Here is a 21412-nt window from a genome sequence, read left to right on the forward strand (position 1 = left end):
CAAGGTTTATGGGAGAAAGCAAGAGAATGGGGTTGAGAAACTTATCAGCCATGAGTGAATGGCAGAGCAGACTCAATGGGCTGAATGGCTTAATTTCTGCTCCTCTATCTTATGGTCTTAATATGTAACTTTTGTTAATTAAAGGTGATTCATGAAGGACAATAAGAATTTGGATTGATCCAAAGGATTGTAAAGGCAATGAAGTATTTTTGAAGTTGTCATGATGTTATGTTAGAAACACAGCAGCCAATATGTACACAGTCAGCTCCCACAAATTATAATGTGATAATGATCAGATAATCTGGCTAGATGATGCAAATTGACAGATAGTAGATTGGTCAGGACACCAGGTTAACTCTCCTGTTGTTCACTTGAAATAAGTACGTAGGGATCTGGGGGGGGAGGTGGGGCAGACAGGGCCTCAGGATTCAGGCCTTATCTGAAGAGTGTACCACTGACAGAAAAGCACTCACTCAGCAATGCACTGGAGTGTCAGCCAACATTACAACCATTAAACCTGCAGTGAGACTTAAACCCAGGTAGTGGCAGTGCTGTTGGAATCACTGTTGAATTTTGTTAAAACTAATTATGTACCTTTATGTGAAGTCATCAGTTTGCAAATTTTCAAAAGTCTTTTTCATTTTAGTAACCATATTAGTAATCATAAATCCAATAACAGTAAAATTATACTGACTCCAGTATGTAATGATATATAGTGGTTGCTCTTATATTGTTCTGGTGCAGCAGGCTTCCAGTGAGTCTCCTGCTAGATCTGAATAGAAGGGTTTTACCCAGTTAGTGGTGACAGACTGGCTGGGTTCTTTGAGGCTGGTGGTGGGAGGAACCCTTTTATTTAATTAACTGAACCTTTCTGACCATTAACCATCACAAATCTGGCCACTTTACTCTCACATTTCCATCAGCTAAGCTAAATTGACGTTATCAAGAGCCAGCAGCGCTAACACACTGCTAAAGCAAAATAAAAGCATCAAATTAGATGGGTCTTGTTAATGGAAAAAATCACTTAAAGGAAATACATGCCTCTCCGTTAAGTAAACACTGTAGGATTTATAAATGCAATGAAGTAGTACACATGGTCTGGACTTAGTTAGCTGCAAACTGTAATTAGTCTAACATAGTTAGCACAGTGTTCCTGAAAGTGGTGAAATCTTTCCATTCTAGAAGGCAAATGTATAGGCATTGGTTTAGAAGAGGTTTGAGACATGTCAAGAGCCAAATGCTGGGCTAATTTCACTCTGAGATCATTGAGTCATACCAGAGAGTGGCTATATGTAGAATTGTACTCTAGACATAGTCCCTTGGAAGCAGAAGAGATTTTGAACAGTTTAAAATTGGATCCTTAAGAGAGAAGAATGATTGTTTCAACTGGCAAAAGAATCGGTATCCCAAAGACATATGTTTAAAAAAATATTTAGCAACAGAACTAGAGTGGATACAATTTTTGTTTGGTTTTTGGGAATCCACTCAGAAATGGTGGTGGAAGCAGATTTAACAATAACTTTCAAAATGGATTACCCTCAAAAATAGAAAATAAAAAGCAGCCTATAGATAAAGTGAAGGGGAATGAGTCAAATGGATAGTTCTTTCAAAGAAACACCAGGGATAAGATGGACTGAGTCAACTCCTGCACTGTATGATTCCAACTCTACAAGCAATGAATCATCTTTACTAAATGCTTTTATTAAATCTGCTGACTAAGATGTATGTAATAGTATGATCAATAGTGTTGTTAGATTATCCTAATACCACTAGCCCTATTGGTCTACACTTGCACAACAGAACTTAAGCTCAATTCTTGGAATAGTAGACACAGGGTTTCCAATGAACTTAGAATCATACAATCAAGCAGGACAGCAGCCTGGCATTCAACTGTGCCATGTCTTTGAACTCAGAAGTTTCCAACTTTGCCAATACAAACGCAAGATCTCTTTAAAAACAGAAGAAACCTTTGACTTTCCATGTTACATTTCAATACATTTAACGGCTTCTCCCATAACTATTGACTAAGTGTGTATCCAAGATGATAAAGTGGCTGATGGAATTTATTTTACAATGTGACATCAAGTTAACTTTGCAAGTTTTTCTTGGCAGCTTCATGTCGTGGCTGTGACATGGACCCAGCGCTCTTTGAAGTACCCAGAGGCTATACTGTGGTTGGCAGTAACCGGGATTCTCTGAGGGAGGAAGATGACGACCTTTTGCAATTCGCTATTCAACAGAGTCTGCTGGAAGCAGGCACCGAGTATGATCAGGTAGGGCAAGGAAAGTCTGATGGTAGAAACAAGTACTACACCTTAAATTCACAACGTTTTAAAATAAGTCAGGGACTGAACATCAAGAAGATTAAGAATATTCATACATCATCTGGGTCTAAGAGTTGAAGCTTCAGATGTGCAATAATAATAAATTATGTAAGTAATAATGAAAACCTGGATCTGATTAGCTGAATAGTAATCTAATTGAGCAATTTAAATAATGTCATAAGATTGAAGTTCGAGTAGTTAGCAACTGTTATTTAAATCCCTAAATGAGGTTATATATAGCTTTGAAATCACTTCCTGTGACTAAGAAAACTGGTATTGTCGATTATGTCAATTGTAGTCAAGAGTCGATTCTGCATCTGGTTAATTCTTGTGCTGACAGCTGGTGGCAGTGCAATAATAATTCCCGAGGGCCGCAGTTTTCTTAATGTGCAGTGACATTCATACAAGGGGATTCAGAGCTGGGATCTTATTACTACATAATTATTTAAATGGATTACTTGGAAAATAATTTTACATCCAGGGTAACCTGAAGATCTGGTAAAGCACTATATACATGCATTTTGTTTTGCATTAAGTCCACAGCACATTTATTCTTCTAAAGCCTGAGTTAATTTCTTCCTGAATCCAGATCAAACAGCAATAGCCAAAACATTTGTAATTAGAAGGCATGACAGTTTTGGAAGAAATATAAAATATTTGAGCCAAGAATTTCCTCAAGAGCTGCTCTCTTTCCACTAACTCCAAATAAATAAATACTCGCACTTGGCTTCACAATGTACAACATTAATAGGAGGTCATTTTTGTATACACAAGTAGTGTATTGGTGTCATACAGAATGGAAACAGACCCTTCGGCCCAAGTACTATCAGAAGGATGTTGTGAAACTTGAAAGCGTTCAGGAAAAATTTGCAGGGATGTTGCCAGGGTTGGAGGATCTGAGCTACAGGGAGAGGCTGAATAGGCTGGGGCTATTTTCCCTGGAGTGCGGAAGGCTGACAGATGACCTTATAGATTTTTATAAAAACTTGAGGGGCATGGATAAGGTAATTGACAAGGTCTTTTCACTGGGGTGGGGGAGTCCAGAATTAAAGGGTGAGAGGGGAAAAATTTAAAAGGAACCTAAAGGGCAAGCTTTTCATGCAAAAGGTAGTGTGTGTATTGAATGAGCTGTCAGAGGAAGTGGTGGAGGCTGGTTCAATTACAGCATTTAAAAGACATTCAGATGGGTACATGAATAGGAAGGGCTTAGAGGGTATGGGCCAGGTGCTGGAAAATGGGACTAAATTAATTTAGGATATCTGGTCAGCATGGATGAATTGGACTGAAGGGTCAGTTTCCATGCTGTATATTTCTATGCCTCCATGACTCTAGTCCATGCTGACCATGTTCCCAAACTTAACAAGTTCCAATTGCGTGCTTTTGGCCCATATTCTTCCAAACCTTTTCTACTCCAACTGAGTAATGAAGGCAAGCGTGCTAAATGCCTTTTTAGTGATCCTGGATCAGTGATGCTGGAAGAGCACAGCAGTTCAGGCAGCATCCAAAGTGCAGCGAAATCGACGTTTCGGGCAAAAGCCCTTCATCAGGAATAAAGGCAGAGAACCTGAAGCGTGGAGAGATCAGCTACAGGAGGGTGGGGGGTGGGGAGAAAGTAGCATAGAGTACAATGGGTGAGTGGGGGTGGGGATGAAGGTGATAGGTCAGGGAGGAGAGGGTGGAGTGGATAGGTGGAAAAGGAGCTAGGCAGGTCGGACAAGTCCAGACAAGTCATGGGGACAGTGCTGAGTTGGAAGTTTGGAACTCGGGTGAGGTGGGGGAAGGGGAAATGAGGAAACTGTTGAAGTCCACATTGATGCACTGGGGTTGAAGTGTTCCGATGTGGAAGATGAGGCGTTCTTCCTCCAGGCATCTGGTGGTGAGGGAGCGGCGATGAAGGAGGCCCAGGGCCTCCATGTCCTTGGCAGAGTGGGAGGGGGAGTTGAAATGTTGGGCCACGGGGCGGTGTGGTTGATTGGTGCGGGTGTCTCGGAGATGTTCCCTAAAGCACTCTGCTAGGAGGCGCCCAGTCTCCCCAATGTAGAGGAGACCGCATTGGGAGCAACGGATACAATAAATGATATTAGTGGATGTGCAAGTAAAACTTTGATGGATGTAGAAGGCTCCTTTAGGGCCTTGGATAGAGGTGAGGGAGGAGGTATGGGCACAGGTTTTACAGTTCCTGTGGTGGCAGGGGAAAGTGCCAGGATGGGAGGGTGGGTTGTAGGGGGGCGTGGACCTGACCAGGTGTTCACGGAGGGAACGGTCTTTGCAGAAGACAGAAAGGGGTGGGGAGGGAAATATATCCCTGGTGGTGGGGTCTTTTTGGAGGTGGCGGAAATGTCAGCGGATGATTTGGTTTATGCGAAGGTTTGTAGAGTGGAAGGTGAGCACCAGGTTCTGTGATCCTGTCTACCTGTGATGCAAACTTCACCTGAACCAGCAGGTCTCTCGGTTTTATAACACTATTCTCCCTCAATATCATTCTGACCTGGGATGAGAATTTTTCTCATGACAATGAACAGTAATGTTTTGTAATATGACTTCCAATCAGAGGGACAGATGGTTTGTTCAAGGTGCAGAGCAATGAATGAACTGCTGAGATAATTGCTACTTCAGATCTCACAATGTGTTAAGATGCAGTGCTGTGCAGTGTCATCATTTTTGGACATTCACTAACTTGACCTTTGATTTTTCAACTATGTTGTTTTTCATTTGCCCAAGTACAAGGCGATCAGTTTACTTACTTACAAGATTGATGCTAATGAGAAAAACACTATTTAACCCTTTCAAGATTTGGAGATGCCGGTGTTGGACTGGGGTGTACACAGTTAAAAATCATGCAACACCAGGTTATAATCCAACAGGTTTAATTGGAAGCACACTAGCTTTCGGAGCGACGCTCCTTCATCAGGTGATTGTGACAATCACCTGATGAAGGAGCGTTGCTCCGAAAGCTAGTGTGCTTCCAATTAAACCTGTTGGACTATAACCTGGTGTTGTGTGATTTTTAACTGTGTAACCCTTTCAAGTTCATCTCTTAAGATAAAGCCTATGTAGGTCTCTCACCACACCATCCAGTCACCTTTTAAATGATTACAAAACTTTGCCTCCAATGATGTGATTTAAAAAGCCACTTCACATGTTGATCCGTTTCTCAGAAGACTTTGGTTAATTTTACAAGTAGATTGAGGTACCTGTTACAATGCTGATTACCAAAATGTGTCTTGAACAAAGCAGGCACCTGCAGTAGCATTGGGAGGAAAGTAGGATTTTATTTTTAAAAAGTGCAATTTGTAGTTTTAGGTCAGTTCAGATTAGAGTTTAGCTTTGTTTCAATTAATCATAAAAAACCTAACTCAATGACCTTTCGGACAGGTATCATGCTTCCAACTTTATTCACCTTATTTATTATTCATTTTACTTTCTAGGTGACCATCTGGGAAGCACTGACCAACAGCAAGCCAGGAACACGCCCGATGACTTGTGAGGATAGAAAAGGAGAAAGGTAGTGCAGATTCAGAGAGATTCCTTTACTCTCTTACTGGTGTACATGCATTTGTAGTGTAACATACTCATTAAATAGAAACAAACTTGTCAGAAAATCATATCATTATTATACATCTCTCAATGTGATTATCATAAAGCATTGTTTTGTTGATCAATGGCAGAGAAAAGACTCAGAAAAAAAGTAACTTATAGTAAATCATATTCAGTTCATATTGACATCAAGCAGGAATTATAGGATGACTACAAAAAGAAATGAAGAGCTAAGAAGTGCCTTTTACTTTTCAAGTTTAAAATGATCCCATAGTTTTTCAGTTGCAATGTACCTAGATGGGCAGAGGGATGAATCATATTTCTGATAGAATGTCTATCTGATCACCTCATGGTCAATGACATTTGATAGTACAATACTTAAATAAATGCAATGCACAATGGTGGCTTTGCTTATCCATGTCTTCTTCAGCTGGTCAAAGACTAATGTACATTGAAGGAACTATGGAACATGAGTAATGATAGTTGATTTATCTGACATTCCCCTAGATGACAATCCACATCTCAGTTGATGCCATGAAGGTCTACATTTTGGACTTGCACTGTAAAATTTATTGCTTAATGTTGAAGAAATGTATGTTGTTCCCATGGACAACACAATAGCAAAGATGTAGGAGATCTCATATTCCACTTGCTGAGCTCAGCCAAGTGATTAGCTTCCAAACTTCATGCTACAATGAAAGGCCATTACATCATACCTCTTCTAGAACCTTACTTGCTTTGTACCAGCTCAGCATTCCACAGACTTGTTGAATTGTTGGTTTTGTGGAAGGAGGTGGCAGGTATAAAAAGTATAAAGAGACTCGGAGCATAGTAAAATCTCTCTTATCATCTCAGGTTTGTAGAAATGTTAAACAAATAGGTGTTCAAGAGATTTATTTGACCGTAATCTATGTAAATAAAGAAACAATTATCTACCTGTCAATGATATAACCTTGCAATGGGCCTTGGAAGTTTGAGTTGATGTTGGTCAATGTCCAGATTGCTGCAAGCAGATTCTTGGAAAGCTGTCGGCTTTTTACAAAAGGCATTGGTGATAAACTGGATAACACTGTATTTTCCACCAGGATCCTAATGACAACAGTACAAGCAAGGACAGCTGTTCCAAGATCTGTCTAGCAGATTTACAAATTTGATATGGATGATATCAAGATCTCATTGGTCCTATGTTTGGTGAAGATTTAAGAATTGCCTACCCTAGAGGGTGTTTTTGAGTACACAATATCTACTAAGAGTTAATTTGAGTTGTCAAAAATTAAAAGAATTATGGATGCGTTGAAAATGTATTCATTCCCTATGCAAGTGACACCAGCAAAGTTTTTAGAATATGTGAATTGCAGAACCCTATTGTAAGCATCAAGTAAATGTCACACATAATTAAAGTGTAGGCACACATAATAACTTTAATTCCTCTAATATTTACACATCGTGATTGTTGCTGGTGGGACATTTCAAGCTCAAATCACCAAGGTAGACATTCATGCTAAAGCTTCCAATTACAGCAATGACTGTGCATTTTGTTCCATTGTAGCTCATAGGTAATGCAAGTGACTTTGAGTTTGCATCACATTGATGCTGTCAAATTATTGTTTCTATTTTGGCCCTTTTTGGATGCTTTTCATCAGTCATAAATTAATAGGTTAGAAGGAAATGGTAAGACCTAGGTATAACCCCACCTCCATTAACATTCATTAATTTCACACTAAGTTATAGGTGTGGCAAAGATGCCATTTGTAAGTCCTTCACTGTATTGCACCTAACTGCAAAGTTTGCTTGAATTAAATATTATAGTTTACTTGTTCAATTTGACACAAGGTCTTAATTATCATGCACTGGGTTGGCTTTATAAATCTGGAGGAGTGTTTTATACATAACAACATCCATTTATGTTACCAAGACCCAGTGGATCACACCCCTTTCATAAAAGCAGAGAATGTGCAGCCAGAGCTGTCAGTGCTGTATAAGCAACCTCTGTTTCCAACTGGCCCTCTTATAATTAATTCTTGGAGGGCTGAAGGACATTCTTTATTCTCCTTTGTGTTCAATGTTTCAGAGAAACAGACATTTTTCAGTCATGTGTCTGCTCCAAAATGACACTTCTTCAACCTAATTTTGAATACAGAACCTCGATTATCCAAACGAGATGGGTGGAGACGATTATGTTCAGATAACTGATTGCTTGAATAACATTTTCATGGGACCTTGAGATATTGTTTGGATAATCCAAAATTCGGATAATTGATGTTTGGATAACCAAGGTTGTTCTGTATATTTGCAAGTTGCAGTTCACTCTGAGCAGAAACGGAGATTTTTTGGACATAGTGCAGAAAAGTGCCAGCAGTCCACAAAGAGTTAATAGATTTTATTTACTCAGTTTATCCTTTCGTATGAATATTTTCACAATGCAGTATGTTGTTTTATTATTCATAACTGTAAATAGGTTTTAATTTAAAACATTTATTACATGTCTAGAGGATTTTATAAAACAAAGTATTTTCTTTCTACTGAGCTCAAACCCTAATTGCTTACATTGTAAAATCCATTAAAGTTAGTGACAAAATAAATTATTCATCCCACTTTCACAGATTCAAATTATTGTCTTCAATACTGCATACTGGGGAACTCTCAAAATAACTTATATAATATCCACCAAATCGGGCAATGTTTGACCAGTCTCTGTCTTCCCATTCTTCATCCTTCCATGAGTGGAAATACTTGATCCCTGTTTGCTCTGTCCAGATCTGCCATGATTTTGAATATTTTAATCAGATTTCCTTCCAACCTTCTCCTCTCCAAAGAAAACAGGATCAACTTCTCCAACCTGTCTTCGAACTGAAATTCTTCATCCCTGAGAGTATTCTCAGAAATCTCTTCTGCGCTGCCTCCCATCTATCCTAAAACGTGGAGTCCATAACTGGGCCAACTCAATGTCTTATATAAGTGCAACATTAACCTCCATTTTCCTGTTAATGAAACTTGAACTGCATTTGCTTAGCTTAATCTTGCATCTTTGTTTAAAAGCAAGGGTGAAACAGTTACTATTCTGCAGCATCATGGCAACAACTCAAAGTCAAAAGAAGACTGAAAAATAGTCAAAGCCTCTGCAATTCCCATTCTTCTTCTCATTTCCCTCAATATGCTTGGTTGCATCTCATCACTTCCAGTGCTTTGTCAACTTTAAGTATAGACCGATTACCTAGTTCTTGTCAATTCAGTTTCCTCCTGTTTCACCACTATGGTCTGGGTAGCATCTTTTCTCTTGTTAAAGACAGATGAATAGCATTCATTCAATATCTCAGCTACGCCCCTTGCAGCCATGCATAAGTCCAACGTTTGGTGCCCAACTGACGCCATTGCTCCCTGCATCACCTTTTTATTAATAATGTGCCAATCAAAGAGTTTGGAAATCCCACTTATGTTAACTGCAACCTCGTTTCATATTTGCTCTTTGTTTTGTTTCACCCATTTGCTTTTTCACTATTCCTCTGAAACTTTGATGTACTGCCTGATTCGGAATTGTAACTTCCACCCAACATCTGCGTTAAACACAGTTTTTCTTTCTTATCATAAATTCTATCTCTTTTTCTTATCTAGTGAGCTCTGGATTTGTTTGCTTTGCCCTTCCCTTTTGAGGGAAAATACGATGTCCATATCCAATCCATTTCTTCTTTGAAGGTTGCTCATTGTTCTGCTATAGTTCTTCCTCCCAACTTTTGACTCCAATTTATTTGATCCTGTTCCATTCTTACTCCATTGAAGTTGGCTGTCTCTCAACTAGTTATTCTTCCTGTAATTTGTTAATTTTCCCTTTCTGTAGCTGCATTAAACCTAATGATATAATGGAAAATATTTATAATACCTTCAAACTATGTGAGAAACTCTGGGCAGAATCTTGCAGGTTTGCAGGTGTCTTGCACATTACCGAGAAAATGAGAGAAAGGACTGTCATATTTTTGGATCATCAGGGCATTAAGGGGTCAGCAGGTAGGTCTTTATCTAGTATCAGTTCCCAGGGCATGAAAGTCCTTCTCCTAGGCTTAGCTTATGCTGGCAATGTAACCCCTGGAGATCAGGCCATGGCTAAACGTAGAAGATATGTCAGAGAGGAGGAAGGGTATTGGTTTTCACTGCGGAGGCTCACAGCTGGAGCAGAGGGTTATCATCTCAGATCTCTTCAGCACAGGGTGCCTTCCATTGACAGTTCACCTCAAGCTGATGAGTAAAGAACGATCGCACACTCCTTACCCTCGGGGTCAGGGAGAAGTGTGAGTATGGTTGCTGATAGGGCAGCATACACCTGGGTTAACCCCAGCAGTGATAAGCTGAGGCCCTGACAAGGTCATTAATTATCCACTTAAGGTCTCCATGTGTGTTTGGATAGGAAAGTTGGCAATGGACCTTCCCATCGCAAACTTAATTTGGGTGGAGTTAAGAAGAATTGGGAATTGGATAGACTTCCTCCCCGTCTGTTTAATTGTGCTTCCAGCTTCACCTTCTCCAGGCCTGAAAGATTCAGCTCTCAGATCCAAGACTGGAAGGAGAAATCTCTCAGTGTTCACTTTGGAATTATTTTGATGTTCAAACTCCTTTCCATTAATACTAACAAAACTCAAAAAAATGGGTGCAGGAATATGCCATAAAGCCCTTTGAACTTGCTGTACTATTGAATCAGATCATGGCTGACTTTCAGCCTCAGCCCAGTGCCCTGCTCTATTGTGATATTGATTGAATCCTTTAGCTTTCAAACTTATAGTTCAAAGGAACCATTAAAATGTCACCATACTTGCTCCATCACAGATGAATTTCTGTGTAATGAGAACAGAAAGTGCTGGAAATACTCATCAAGTCAGACAGCACTTCTGGAGAGAGAAATAAAATTAATATTTCAGATTGATTAAAAAGGTCATCAATCTGAAAATTTTCTTTCTCCATCTAACCTGCTGAATATTTCCAAGATTTTCTGTTTTTCTTTACTTTAGATTCGCAGAATTGTCGGTAGTTTGCTTTTGTATTATATTTTAGAACAATGTCTTTTAGTGCTGGAATGTAGCATGCCAACGTTTCAATGAGTAAAGTCATTACAGGAAATAGAAATTTTTAAAAAATGAAATTTTAACTCTTTGAGTGAAAGAAGCATCTGCAATGAGATAGACAGGTTAATAGCACAAATAGAGATAAGTGGTTGAGATATAATTGGCATTACAGAGACATGGTGCAAGGTAGTCAGGGTGGGAAATATGTCAGAGAGACAGAGAGAATAGCAAAGGAGGAGAGCAGCCCTGATAGCAAAGGATGGCATATGAGCATTAGTAAGAAAGGATCTGGGCTATGAAGATCATAAAGTGGAATTGGTATGGCTGGACAGTATGGATAGCAAGAATCAGAAAATGCTGGTGGGAGCAGTTTTTAGGGATCCTGCTGCAATTATAACAATAGACAGAGCATTATACAAGAAAATATTGGACCTTGTAAAAGTGGCAATATGATAATTGTTGGGGATTTTAATCTTCATTTTGATTGGAACAATCAAATTGGCGAAAACACTGCAGAAGATCAGTTTGCAGTATATTTTCATGACAATTTCCTGGCGTAATACATTGCGGAACCAACCAGGGATAATGTTATCTTAGATGTTATATGGTGCAGTGAAGTGAGGTTAACCTTTAATGAAACAGGAAAATATCCTCTGGGAAATAGTGATTGCAATTCCATCAAATTCTATTTTGAGGTTGAAAGTGATGTATTCCATAGACAAACAAGAAACTTAAACAAAGCAAATTACATGGGTATGAAAGGAGAGCCAACTAAGACTAATTGGGTAAATAGACTAAAATGTATAACTGTAAAGGCAAAGTGGGAAACATTTAAAGAATCAATTGAAATAGTTCAACCAAAGTACATTCTATTGACAAACAAAGACACAGCAATAATGACACATCTGTGGTTCACAAAGGAAGCTAAAGATTAATCATAGAATCTGTACAGTGTGGAAGCAGTCCATTTGGCCCATCGAGTCCACACAATCCATCCTCTCCCTGTGCCCCTGCATTTTCCATGACTAACCTACCTACCCTATATGTGCCTGAACACTGTGGGCAATTTGGCACAGCCAAACCGCCTATCCTGCACATCTTTGGACTGTGGGAGGAAACCGGAGCTCCCACAGGAAACCCATGCTGACATGGGGAGAATGTGCAAACTCCACACAGACAGTCACCTCAGGGTGGGTTCAAAATGGATCTCTGGCACTGTGAACAGCAGTGATAACCACTGAGCCACTCCTGTGTTAGATTAAAGGTAGAGTTTTATAATTTCAAGAAACGATAACAAATAGACTCAGAGGTTTACAGCACAGATGGAGGCCATTTGGCCCATTATGTTTGTACCTGTCAGCAAAGATCTAACTACACTAATCATATTTTGCAGCTTTTGGCCCATAGAGCTGGAGGCCATAATAATGCAAGTGAATATCTACATACAGATTAAATGTTACCAGGATTGCAATCTCACTTTCAGGCAGTGAGCTCCAGGTGTTCACTACTCTCTGATGAACAAGGTTTCTCCTCAATCCTCCTCTTAGCCTTCTGCCTCTTACCTTAAATCTACATCGCCTGGTTATGACCTCTCTACTAATGGGAAAAATGCCTTCTTATCCATCTGGTCTATGCCCTTATGATCATATATACCTCTATCATATCCCAGCTCAATCCTCACTGCTCCCCCACCAATTCAATCTTTCTTCATAGTTCAGACTCTCCTGCCCAAGGAGCATCCATGTAAATACCTTCCACATTCTCTGTACAATCATATCCTTCCGACAATGTGGTGAGCTAGAACTTCATACAGGGCCCCAGGTATAATCTAACCAACATTTTATACTGTTCCAACATAACCTTCTTGCCCTTCATCTCACAAGAGCAAGAATCCCAAATCTGAGGATTAGGATTGTTTGAGAAACGAGCAAAAGGATACCGATAAGTTGATTAAAAGTGAAAGAGTTGAATATATGAGTAAGCTAGCCAGAAATATAAAAGCAGACTGCAAGAGCTGTGGTAAATTAGTATCAAAAAAAGGAAGCAAGTAGCTTAAGTAAGAAGTGAAAGCAGGAGAAATAATACTGAGGGATGTGGAAGTATCAGCACACTGAACAAATCAAGCAGAAAATGTAAGTTTCATTCCAGAAATGGATGGTAACTTCACTTAAGCGGTCACAAATCTTGGAAGTTCTCTGTCCTGGGGTGAGGTTGGAGTCTCCACATTGAACACATCTAAAGCTGGAATAGCCAGACTTTGGTCTCTCAGGATATGAGAAATGGGCAGGAAAATGGAGTTGAAGCTAAAGATCAGCAATGATTGTATTGAACAGTAAAGAAGAATCGACAAGCCAAATAGTCCACCCCTGCTCCAATTTCTTGTCTTCTGTACATAGTGGTGGTTGTTTAAGAAAGCAGCGCTTGTAAAATTGTAACGTGTCACAGGTATGTTGTCTATTCCCATGTAAAGTAGTACACAACCTTTCTTGTGGCTCTATCCATCCCCAAAGCAGCTTGATTCCATTTTAAAAAGATGTATGTTGTCTTGATTAGATTAGATTCCCTACAGTGTGGAAACAGGTCCTTCGGCCCAACAAGTCCACACCGACCCTCCATAGAGCAACCCACCCAGACCCATTCCCCTATATTTACCCCTGACAATCCACCTAACACTACAGGCAATTTAGCATGGCCAATTTACCTAACCTGCACAGCTTTGAAGTGTGGGAGGAAACTGGAGCACCCGGAGGAAACCCATGCATACACGGGGAAAATGTGCAAATGCCACACAGACAGTTGGTCAAGGCGGGAATTGAACCCGGGTCTCTGACGCTGTGAGGTAGCAGTGCTAACCACTCAGCCACCTTATTTGACTTGGCCCAAGATGTCAGAATGTGTCAAATTTATCCTAAGCAGCCATACCTCGGAAACATTCTTAAATCTCTTGTCAGCCCTCTTAATGTAAAATCCAAACATTGCTTTGAAATTATTCATGAGAAAATAGGGATTTCACACGGAGAGTTGAGATGAAAGTGTGAGTCATTTCTCAGAGGGATAAATATAAATGAAATATATATGCAATAAAGTTTTAAATCAGATTATACAGATCAAAAGCTCACAAGGTAGCATAGCTAATATTGATGTGCATGGAGTATTGACCTGAATACCAAAAACAAGGATGCTGAAAGTTTATAGCTGTTGTCTGCTCCCAGATTTGAATTACAGGTATACCATAGTAAACACTGTTAATTTATCATGTCACTTCTTGCAGTGATGCAAGACCAGAAAGAAACATTACTTTGTCTCCTTTCCTATTCACATCAATACAACAGTGTACTTAGCAGAAGCAGAGTGGCTAATGAGTTGACTGCTGTTGAGGTGTAAATGTTGCCTTTTGGAAAAATGCTAGTTTAGTAAATAATTTAGATATTTTTTGATTGTTAGCTGTGCTTTGTTCTTCAGCTTCAATTCAGCCAGGATTTTAGCTGTGATGACCTGAATAAGGGATTGCCTGCAGTGTGGTCTCAGTTATGTTGGTGGTACTTCTACTTACCTATGCAGCTGGCTCAGGCAAAGAAGCTGCAACTCTCTTGCCATGTATTCCGGTGAGCGTGTGAGCTAATATACAGTGCAGTTAACCTTGTACAGATACAATGTGCTCCACACTGATTGCAGTCCATGCTGAGGCTATCAGATAAAGTGCTTACTAGATATTTAACAGTGAAATACAAGGCAGCAATTGAATTAGGCATCTCAAATCACAATATTATTCTTGTAAGTAAAGCACAAAAGGTGCTCAATTTAACCAATGCCAAAAATTTGTTCGTCTTTATGCCAAATACTGTACTAAAAATTTTTTAATTTTCTTTTTAAATCAATATGGGAATTTCTTCATTCTTTCAACAAAGAATGAGCCAGACTCTGAAGGCCAATAATGTCATGTGCCTGCCAATGGAATCTCCACTTAATTTCAGGTTTTCTGGTAACAGATCTCCAACGTTTGATATAATCACCCCAACTTTTGAATTATGTGTAGACACCTACTCATTAAGGACTGTGGGAGCTTGGACTGCAAGATTTCCAAAAAAATACAAAATGTTAACTTTCCGTTCCCTGTCCTGTGAAGAGAGATCTGTTTGACACTTGCTGTACTTTTGCTTCAAATTCTTTTGCCAAAATTCTCATTTTTACAATATCATTGTGAGGATGGCTGTGTGTATGATGGCAAACATGTTTGTTTTTCAGAAGATAAAATAAAGTCCTTCAGTGCTCAAAGGGTTAAAGGTAAGGACAAGAGATTGGGGGCCACTGGATTTCTCTCGCTCTGAAGTGATTCATTTGCTTTTATTCACTGTTGAACCTTGGGCCAGATGCAGTAACATCACGATTTTTTCTGGCAGTATGGTCTTTACAGGCTTGATGGTACACATTGACGGCCCAACCAAACTAAAGAATGGTAAATGGGATTACCTAGACCTGTAATAAGTATATTGCCAAATCTGACTGGTGTTATTACTAAGTATTATAATTCTTAATTACAGCTCTGTAGTTCTACTTTTCTATGCTTTGTGGGTGCTTTGTCATGATGGGTTGAGGTGGCTTGGAACCTGTACTCAGTTAGCACCTTTTTTAAGTCTTCCATGCCTTTTTGCTCAAGTGACATTCTGGAGTCTTGTGTACGTTTGGGTTTTAGATTAAGTAATTAACCAAACTTTCTAAAACAATGGATGCACATTGAAACAATAGTACAATTAATAACTATGGTTAAATTATTGACCCGGCTTAGGTATCTGGTAAAATCAACCTTTAATTTGGTTACATTACTTTATAGTAGTCCTACTATTGGTGTTTGTTTTCACATAACTGTTAATTCTCAATCAATTCAATTTCAGAAGTTTCATTGCATTAAATATGTTAGTTCATTGTCTAGGTTTAGAGAAAATGCTTGAAAGTTTAAGTTAGTATAATGTTTCATTTTTCTTTAAGGACAATAGATTGTCAAAGGATTGCAAAAGTTTTATAATTCCCTCTAAGACTGTGGCTATTTGATATTTTCATGGATGATGAACATCATACCTGGCTTCAAGAAGTGTGTATATTATATAATATATATATAAAAAATGTAAATATTTTTGTGTGTGCTGTTTTGCCCAAAATACATTCTCGTGCTTAGTATTGCATTCCATGTTACCTCTCATTATTCTGTGGATAAAATACTACCTATAAACAGAGAATCCAAAATTGTCAACATTGTTCTACACTGGGTTTGTAAGTATCTTGATCAATATTCTATTGTCAATGTTATCTTGCCTGTACACACAGTTCATGAGTTGCAATGCTTAAAATGGCTGATTCCTTGAGTTGAAAGAACTAGTCAACTTTTGGACACATTTAAATGATCTTATTTTGAATTTTCTGTCACTTTGAAGAGGATTACAAAATAGTTTTGAATTACCTATCCTTAAAGGACAATGCCTTTTGATGCTGCAATTGGAACAAATAATACCTTGCACTGGAAGTTCTAGATGTGAATGTTAGCCTGTTGCAACAACACAGGAATTTAGTGACTGCACATGGGGCTTATCCATTACTTCCCGCTCACTTAGCTCTGAATCCAATTCTATTCTAGGCCTGAAGTGTAATAAGGGTCCTAAAATTACTCAACTACTGGAAAATAGTCACTTAATTTGTGAAGGCATGTTTAGGTATTCTTATAATACTGTCTGGTTCCTGAAAGTTTTACTTTGACTCAGAATAGCATAATATTAATAGTGTGAGTGGTTGGTCTCCAGGCAGGATGTTCGAGAAGAGAGTTCACAAGCAATTACTTATCATTTGTTACTAACTGTATGTACAATGATTGTTTCAGAACACCTCAACACAATATTCTCAGTCAGCCCAGCACCCAGCACATACCCAGCAACCAACTGTACCCCAACTATGATGAGCAGCTGCGACTGGCTATGGAACTCTCTACAAAGGAGCAAGAAGAAGTAGAGAAACGTAAACGGCAGGAGGAGGAAGAACTGGAACGCATTATTCAACTTTCACTCACCGAGAAATAGTGTCACCACCCGATTGTTCTTTCACAACAGAATTTTTTTAAAGATTAAAAAAATTAAAAATAAAAGACAATATGTAAGGTCACCAGTCCATGCATTGCTATTGGGCACAAAAGAGTGTCAACAGTAAAGCAAAATGCAAGGCTGGTTGTGCATTGAAAGCGCACCATTGAAAAATGCCTGAACAGCCCACACTTTATTCTACTGTCTTTCACATCATTCTTTGTACTTGGTTCAAGGGTAATCATAACCAGAGATTCATTTGTTTCCAATATTGATTATTTCAGCTAATGGCTACATTTTATATCAGTGAGAAAAAAATGCTAATCGGTTGTTGGCTATCTGAATTGGCAACTGGCTATTACAGGCAACTGGTCTTTTGAGTTGGAACATTGTTCTTTAACCTTTAGGGTTTAGAACTGAACTGAGTTCATGCAAAACGCTTTAAGGAATCTCCCCTGCCCCATCTCACTTGTTATTATAAAGGTCTCTAATAAAACAATAGATAGTCTAATTCCACTCCAGTAGCTATGAGGCACCACATAAAACTTTATATCACAACTTTTAATGAGGAAACTTAAAGATCTAATGATCACAGTGGTGCAGTAGAGGAAGAGACTACTGTGGTTAGAATCCATGTTCATTATCAGGACAGTATAGATTCTGTGTACTATGCATCATACTGGGAAACCTGATTGATGACAGCTCTATGCAACTGTTCATTATAAAGTGGACCAATTTATACTGACATGACAGCATTGAGCTCAAGGTCCTATGTAGACAACTGGACCAATGCACATTTCAAAAACTAAATTTAAAGCAGATGGAAGAGGAATGTTCACTTCTTATCACATCATGTTAGCCAAGCCTTGAATCAGTGAAAAATAGTTTGAACTTTCCAGCATTGCCAATCAGAAAGTAATTATTTTGCTTGGATGGTTTACACACAGTCAGGGTAATTTTCTGAACCTCTGCCATTTTGTGAAATTCATTTTCATATGTCAATGATGAGAAAATTAATGAAATACCAAAATAACTTGGCTCCAAAACTACAAGTATCAGTTTTCAGAATAATGTGAATAAAATGTTTTAAAACCCTACTCTTTAATTCTAAATGTATACATTTAAAGATTGAAATATTGAAACCTCCAATTCATATTATGCAAACTGAATAGACCTTGGATTTTTTCAGATACCTTTGTGGTTAAGCTTGATTTTTTTTTATTTTTGGAACTTGTTTCCTGTTCTGACATTTGTATTGCAGACACAGGCACTAACTATTAATATTAAAACTGATCAAGTGGATCATCAGCTCTAACATAGCTATTGTTGATCAATCTTAAAGAAACAATGTAATGGCGACCCTTTAGCTTTCATAGTGATGAATTTATTTGCAACTCATAAGGCCACCTGAGGACTGGAGTTGATTTTGACTTATACCTTGTCCTCAGCAGATAGATGTTGCAGTTCTTGGCAGGATCACCAGATGACTTTGTTAACAACAGTAGAAAATTATTTAAAATTGTGAAAAATGTACTTTTGTGAATTAATCACAAAACAATGTTTAGTGACGGTGCTGAGAGTTGAAAAGTAAGTACTCCAGACTGAGAGAATATAGGTAATTAACACACAGCAACAGAAAAGTAAAAGAGAATTGAAAAGAAGCATACTTTGGCTTGACTGTCAGATTTTTTTTAATCAAATATTTCACAAAACTAGGCTGTATTGTAAACAGGGTGAATGTAAACTTCGAATTACAAAATGAGAAATATTTTGAGAAACTTAGTAAAACCATGGCAATTGGATTTCAATGCAAACAAATGTAGTGTATTCCATTTTCGATCCAAATGTACTTTCTGAAAGTTAAAATGTTACAAGTAGTAGGGGTCCAAAGAGATTTGGGGTGTTCAAGTATCAGGGACAGGAACAGATAATAATCCAAAAGCCTTTTGATTTATTGGCCTCTGTATCTAGAGGAACAGAATACAAGGGAAAAAAGTTAAGCTGCAGTCACCCAAAGCCCTGGTGCTGTTTTGCACTACACCACAGGAGTGAGAGTGAAACATAGATTTAACAGAATGATACTTGGTCTCCATGGGTTAAATTGCAGGGGAGGTTACACAAATCTCCAGCAGTTGTTGCCTTCAGCAGAGATTCCAGCATCTGCAGTAATTTGTTCCTAGACAAACCAGCATTGTATTCCATACAATTTGGAACATTTAATCAAAGTTTTCAAGGTACTATTAGGAATAGATAAAACAGATTGTGAAGCAACTTCTTTCTATAGTCTGGGGCAGTCAAGAGTAAGGGGAATTTAAAACACTAGAGCCAGGCATTTCAGGAGTGAAATTAAGAAATGACACTTTAAACATGGCTGGTCAAAGTTTGAAAATCTCTTTTGCAAATGGCAATGATGCCATTGATCTGATGCCAGATCAATCATTAATTTTAAAACTCAAATTGTTAGATTTATGTGAGCAAAAAGTATTTAAGGAGAAGGGCAAGGCTGGAGTAAGGTTGAAGATCATCATGATCTCACTGAATTGTGGAATACACTTAAAAGGCTCCTCCTGCTCCTATTTATCTTTGAATATAATTGTATAAGTTTGGAGCACATCACCAACAAATTGAGAACAATGGGTGAATATTTCATCAAAGGGTTCAGATAATATAAACCATAAGAATAAGCATTATGATTTATTTTGGCATCTGATGTCACCATGTATTATTATTTTATAGTGCACTTATTGCAGTGTTATTTTAAAGATTAAGATGTCTTGTATATAGTTGCTGTTGGGTCTATGTTTTTTTAAAGCAGTGGATGCCAAAGGTGACACAGAATATTCAATCATTAAAGCCGATAAAATATTCCATGAAAACAATAAATGAATCATAACATCATTAGCAAAGAGTTTAATCAACCATCGGTATGCTTGTTGTGTTGAAAAATAACTGGCATCTCCCATAGTAAACGTATGATTACCTACCATAAGGTTGCTGTGTCTAAATGATATTTAGTAAAGATGTCAACAGTTTTTCAGGGACACTGGATGCACTGTCAGTCAATGTTGTGCAACATCTGCAAAAAAAAAAGAAAATAATCCATTTGGAATGAAAGTTTATTGGATTTCAAGGCTGTTCTGTCATCTCAGCATCCAGTTAGTAATAGTTATAAACATTTATGCTATAATCAAGAGAAAAATATGTTAGTTAGCAGTAACAAAGAAAGGTGCAATGGAATAACGTTGAAGAAAAAAATTTATGAGGGTAGTTTCTAGAGATGTCATCTGCTGAGAAATTAAATAGTTGGGTTAGGGATATATTAGAAAAGTGCAGGTTAGTAGGAATTAAAACTTTCTTCTCAAATGCCTGAAATAAATTTTGACTCATTTAAATCTCATCTTGAAATAAGACAGTGGAATAAAGTTAAATTCTAACTATGTGGTTATATACAGTTTTTGAGTTATGCTGATTTAACTGATGCGTGCTTCCACCTCTTCAAAACGCCCTTTGATAATCTGGGGACTACCTCCATTTACAGCTTCTTTTCACATCCATTCGACAGCTGCAACATGGTAATATGGCATTTTCATTGATTCAGGGAATGCTGTAGTTGGAGCAGTCCCGTAGAGAGGTGTACTGATGAACCTTCTTTAAGAGAGGAACAGAAATTACAGAAACCCATTTCTGCAGACACTGTAGGTTACAAAATACAATCTGAAGGCTGCAATAGACAATCAGTACTCAAAGGTTTGCATTTGATTTTTTTTAAAGTAACAGCAATCATACCTATCTCTTTACCATCTGGGACTATGAGTTTCTTCTTCTATGACTAATAATGTGCTGAGCTCACATGACCTTAACTTACTGGGAATTTGAAGAGAATAACCTAGGAATTGGATTATGGCTGAATTGGGTGTACTCCATGCAAACCAATGAAATGGGTGGTAGGAGTACAGCTGATTGATCTACCAGCTTCACTAGGATAATATCCACAAACTACTGCCATCAGTTTTCTATAATCCAATTGAATGACTAATCTCTCTTAACAGAAGAAACAAAACATCTTCATTCGAAGTACTCAAATTCCACAATGGAAGCAAAGTACAATAAGTGTGTGATTATTCCTCAGCATATTCCTCAGTAACTCCTTCCCAGAGGTAATCTTATTCAAACTGTTATTTTCCAATTGAACATGTTAACATGAACAATTAGACACGATGGATATCTGCATGATGATGGACGCAGATAAATGACATTCACGAGCATTTTGAAACCACAATTTGATTTGTACATAATGGAAGGGACACCAAGTCCAAAATAGTTACAGTGTAATTGCAGTTCTGTGAGACTATCACATTAGGAATATAAATAGGTGGTTTAGGCTACCTGGAGTTACAAGAATTCTCTGTTCACAGGCATCCATTTCTCACAGGGG

At 38.2% G+C, this 21412-nt stretch overlaps 1 protein-coding gene across 2 annotated transcripts in view; it reads left to right on the forward strand.

The window, feature by feature from the left end:
- ankrd13b (ankyrin repeat domain 13B) overlaps positions 1–17849 on the forward strand; it is a 368410-nt gene extending 350561 nt beyond the window's left edge. Inside the window, exons 13-16 of one of the 2 annotated variants that reach the window (XM_060847953.1) lie at positions 2113–2273; positions 5753–5829; positions 15158–15196; positions 16782–16797. In XM_060847953.1, the coding sequence (XP_060703936.1) occupies positions 2113–2273; positions 5753–5829; positions 15158–15164 (245 nt within the window). In that variant the 3' untranslated portion in view covers positions 15165–15196; positions 16782–16797. Of the gene's footprint in view, positions 1–2112; positions 2274–5752; positions 5830–15157; positions 15197–16781 lie in introns of both variants that reach the window. The other variant, XM_060847952.1, reaches the window with a different exon arrangement.
- The last annotated feature ends 3563 nt before the right edge of the window (positions 17850–21412 follow it).

This window comes from Hemiscyllium ocellatum, chromosome 31 (assembly GCF_020745735.1).
Source record: "Hemiscyllium ocellatum isolate sHemOce1 chromosome 31, sHemOce1.pat.X.cur, whole genome shotgun sequence".
Taxonomy (NCBI): Eukaryota; Metazoa; Chordata; class Chondrichthyes; order Orectolobiformes; family Hemiscylliidae; genus Hemiscyllium; species Hemiscyllium ocellatum.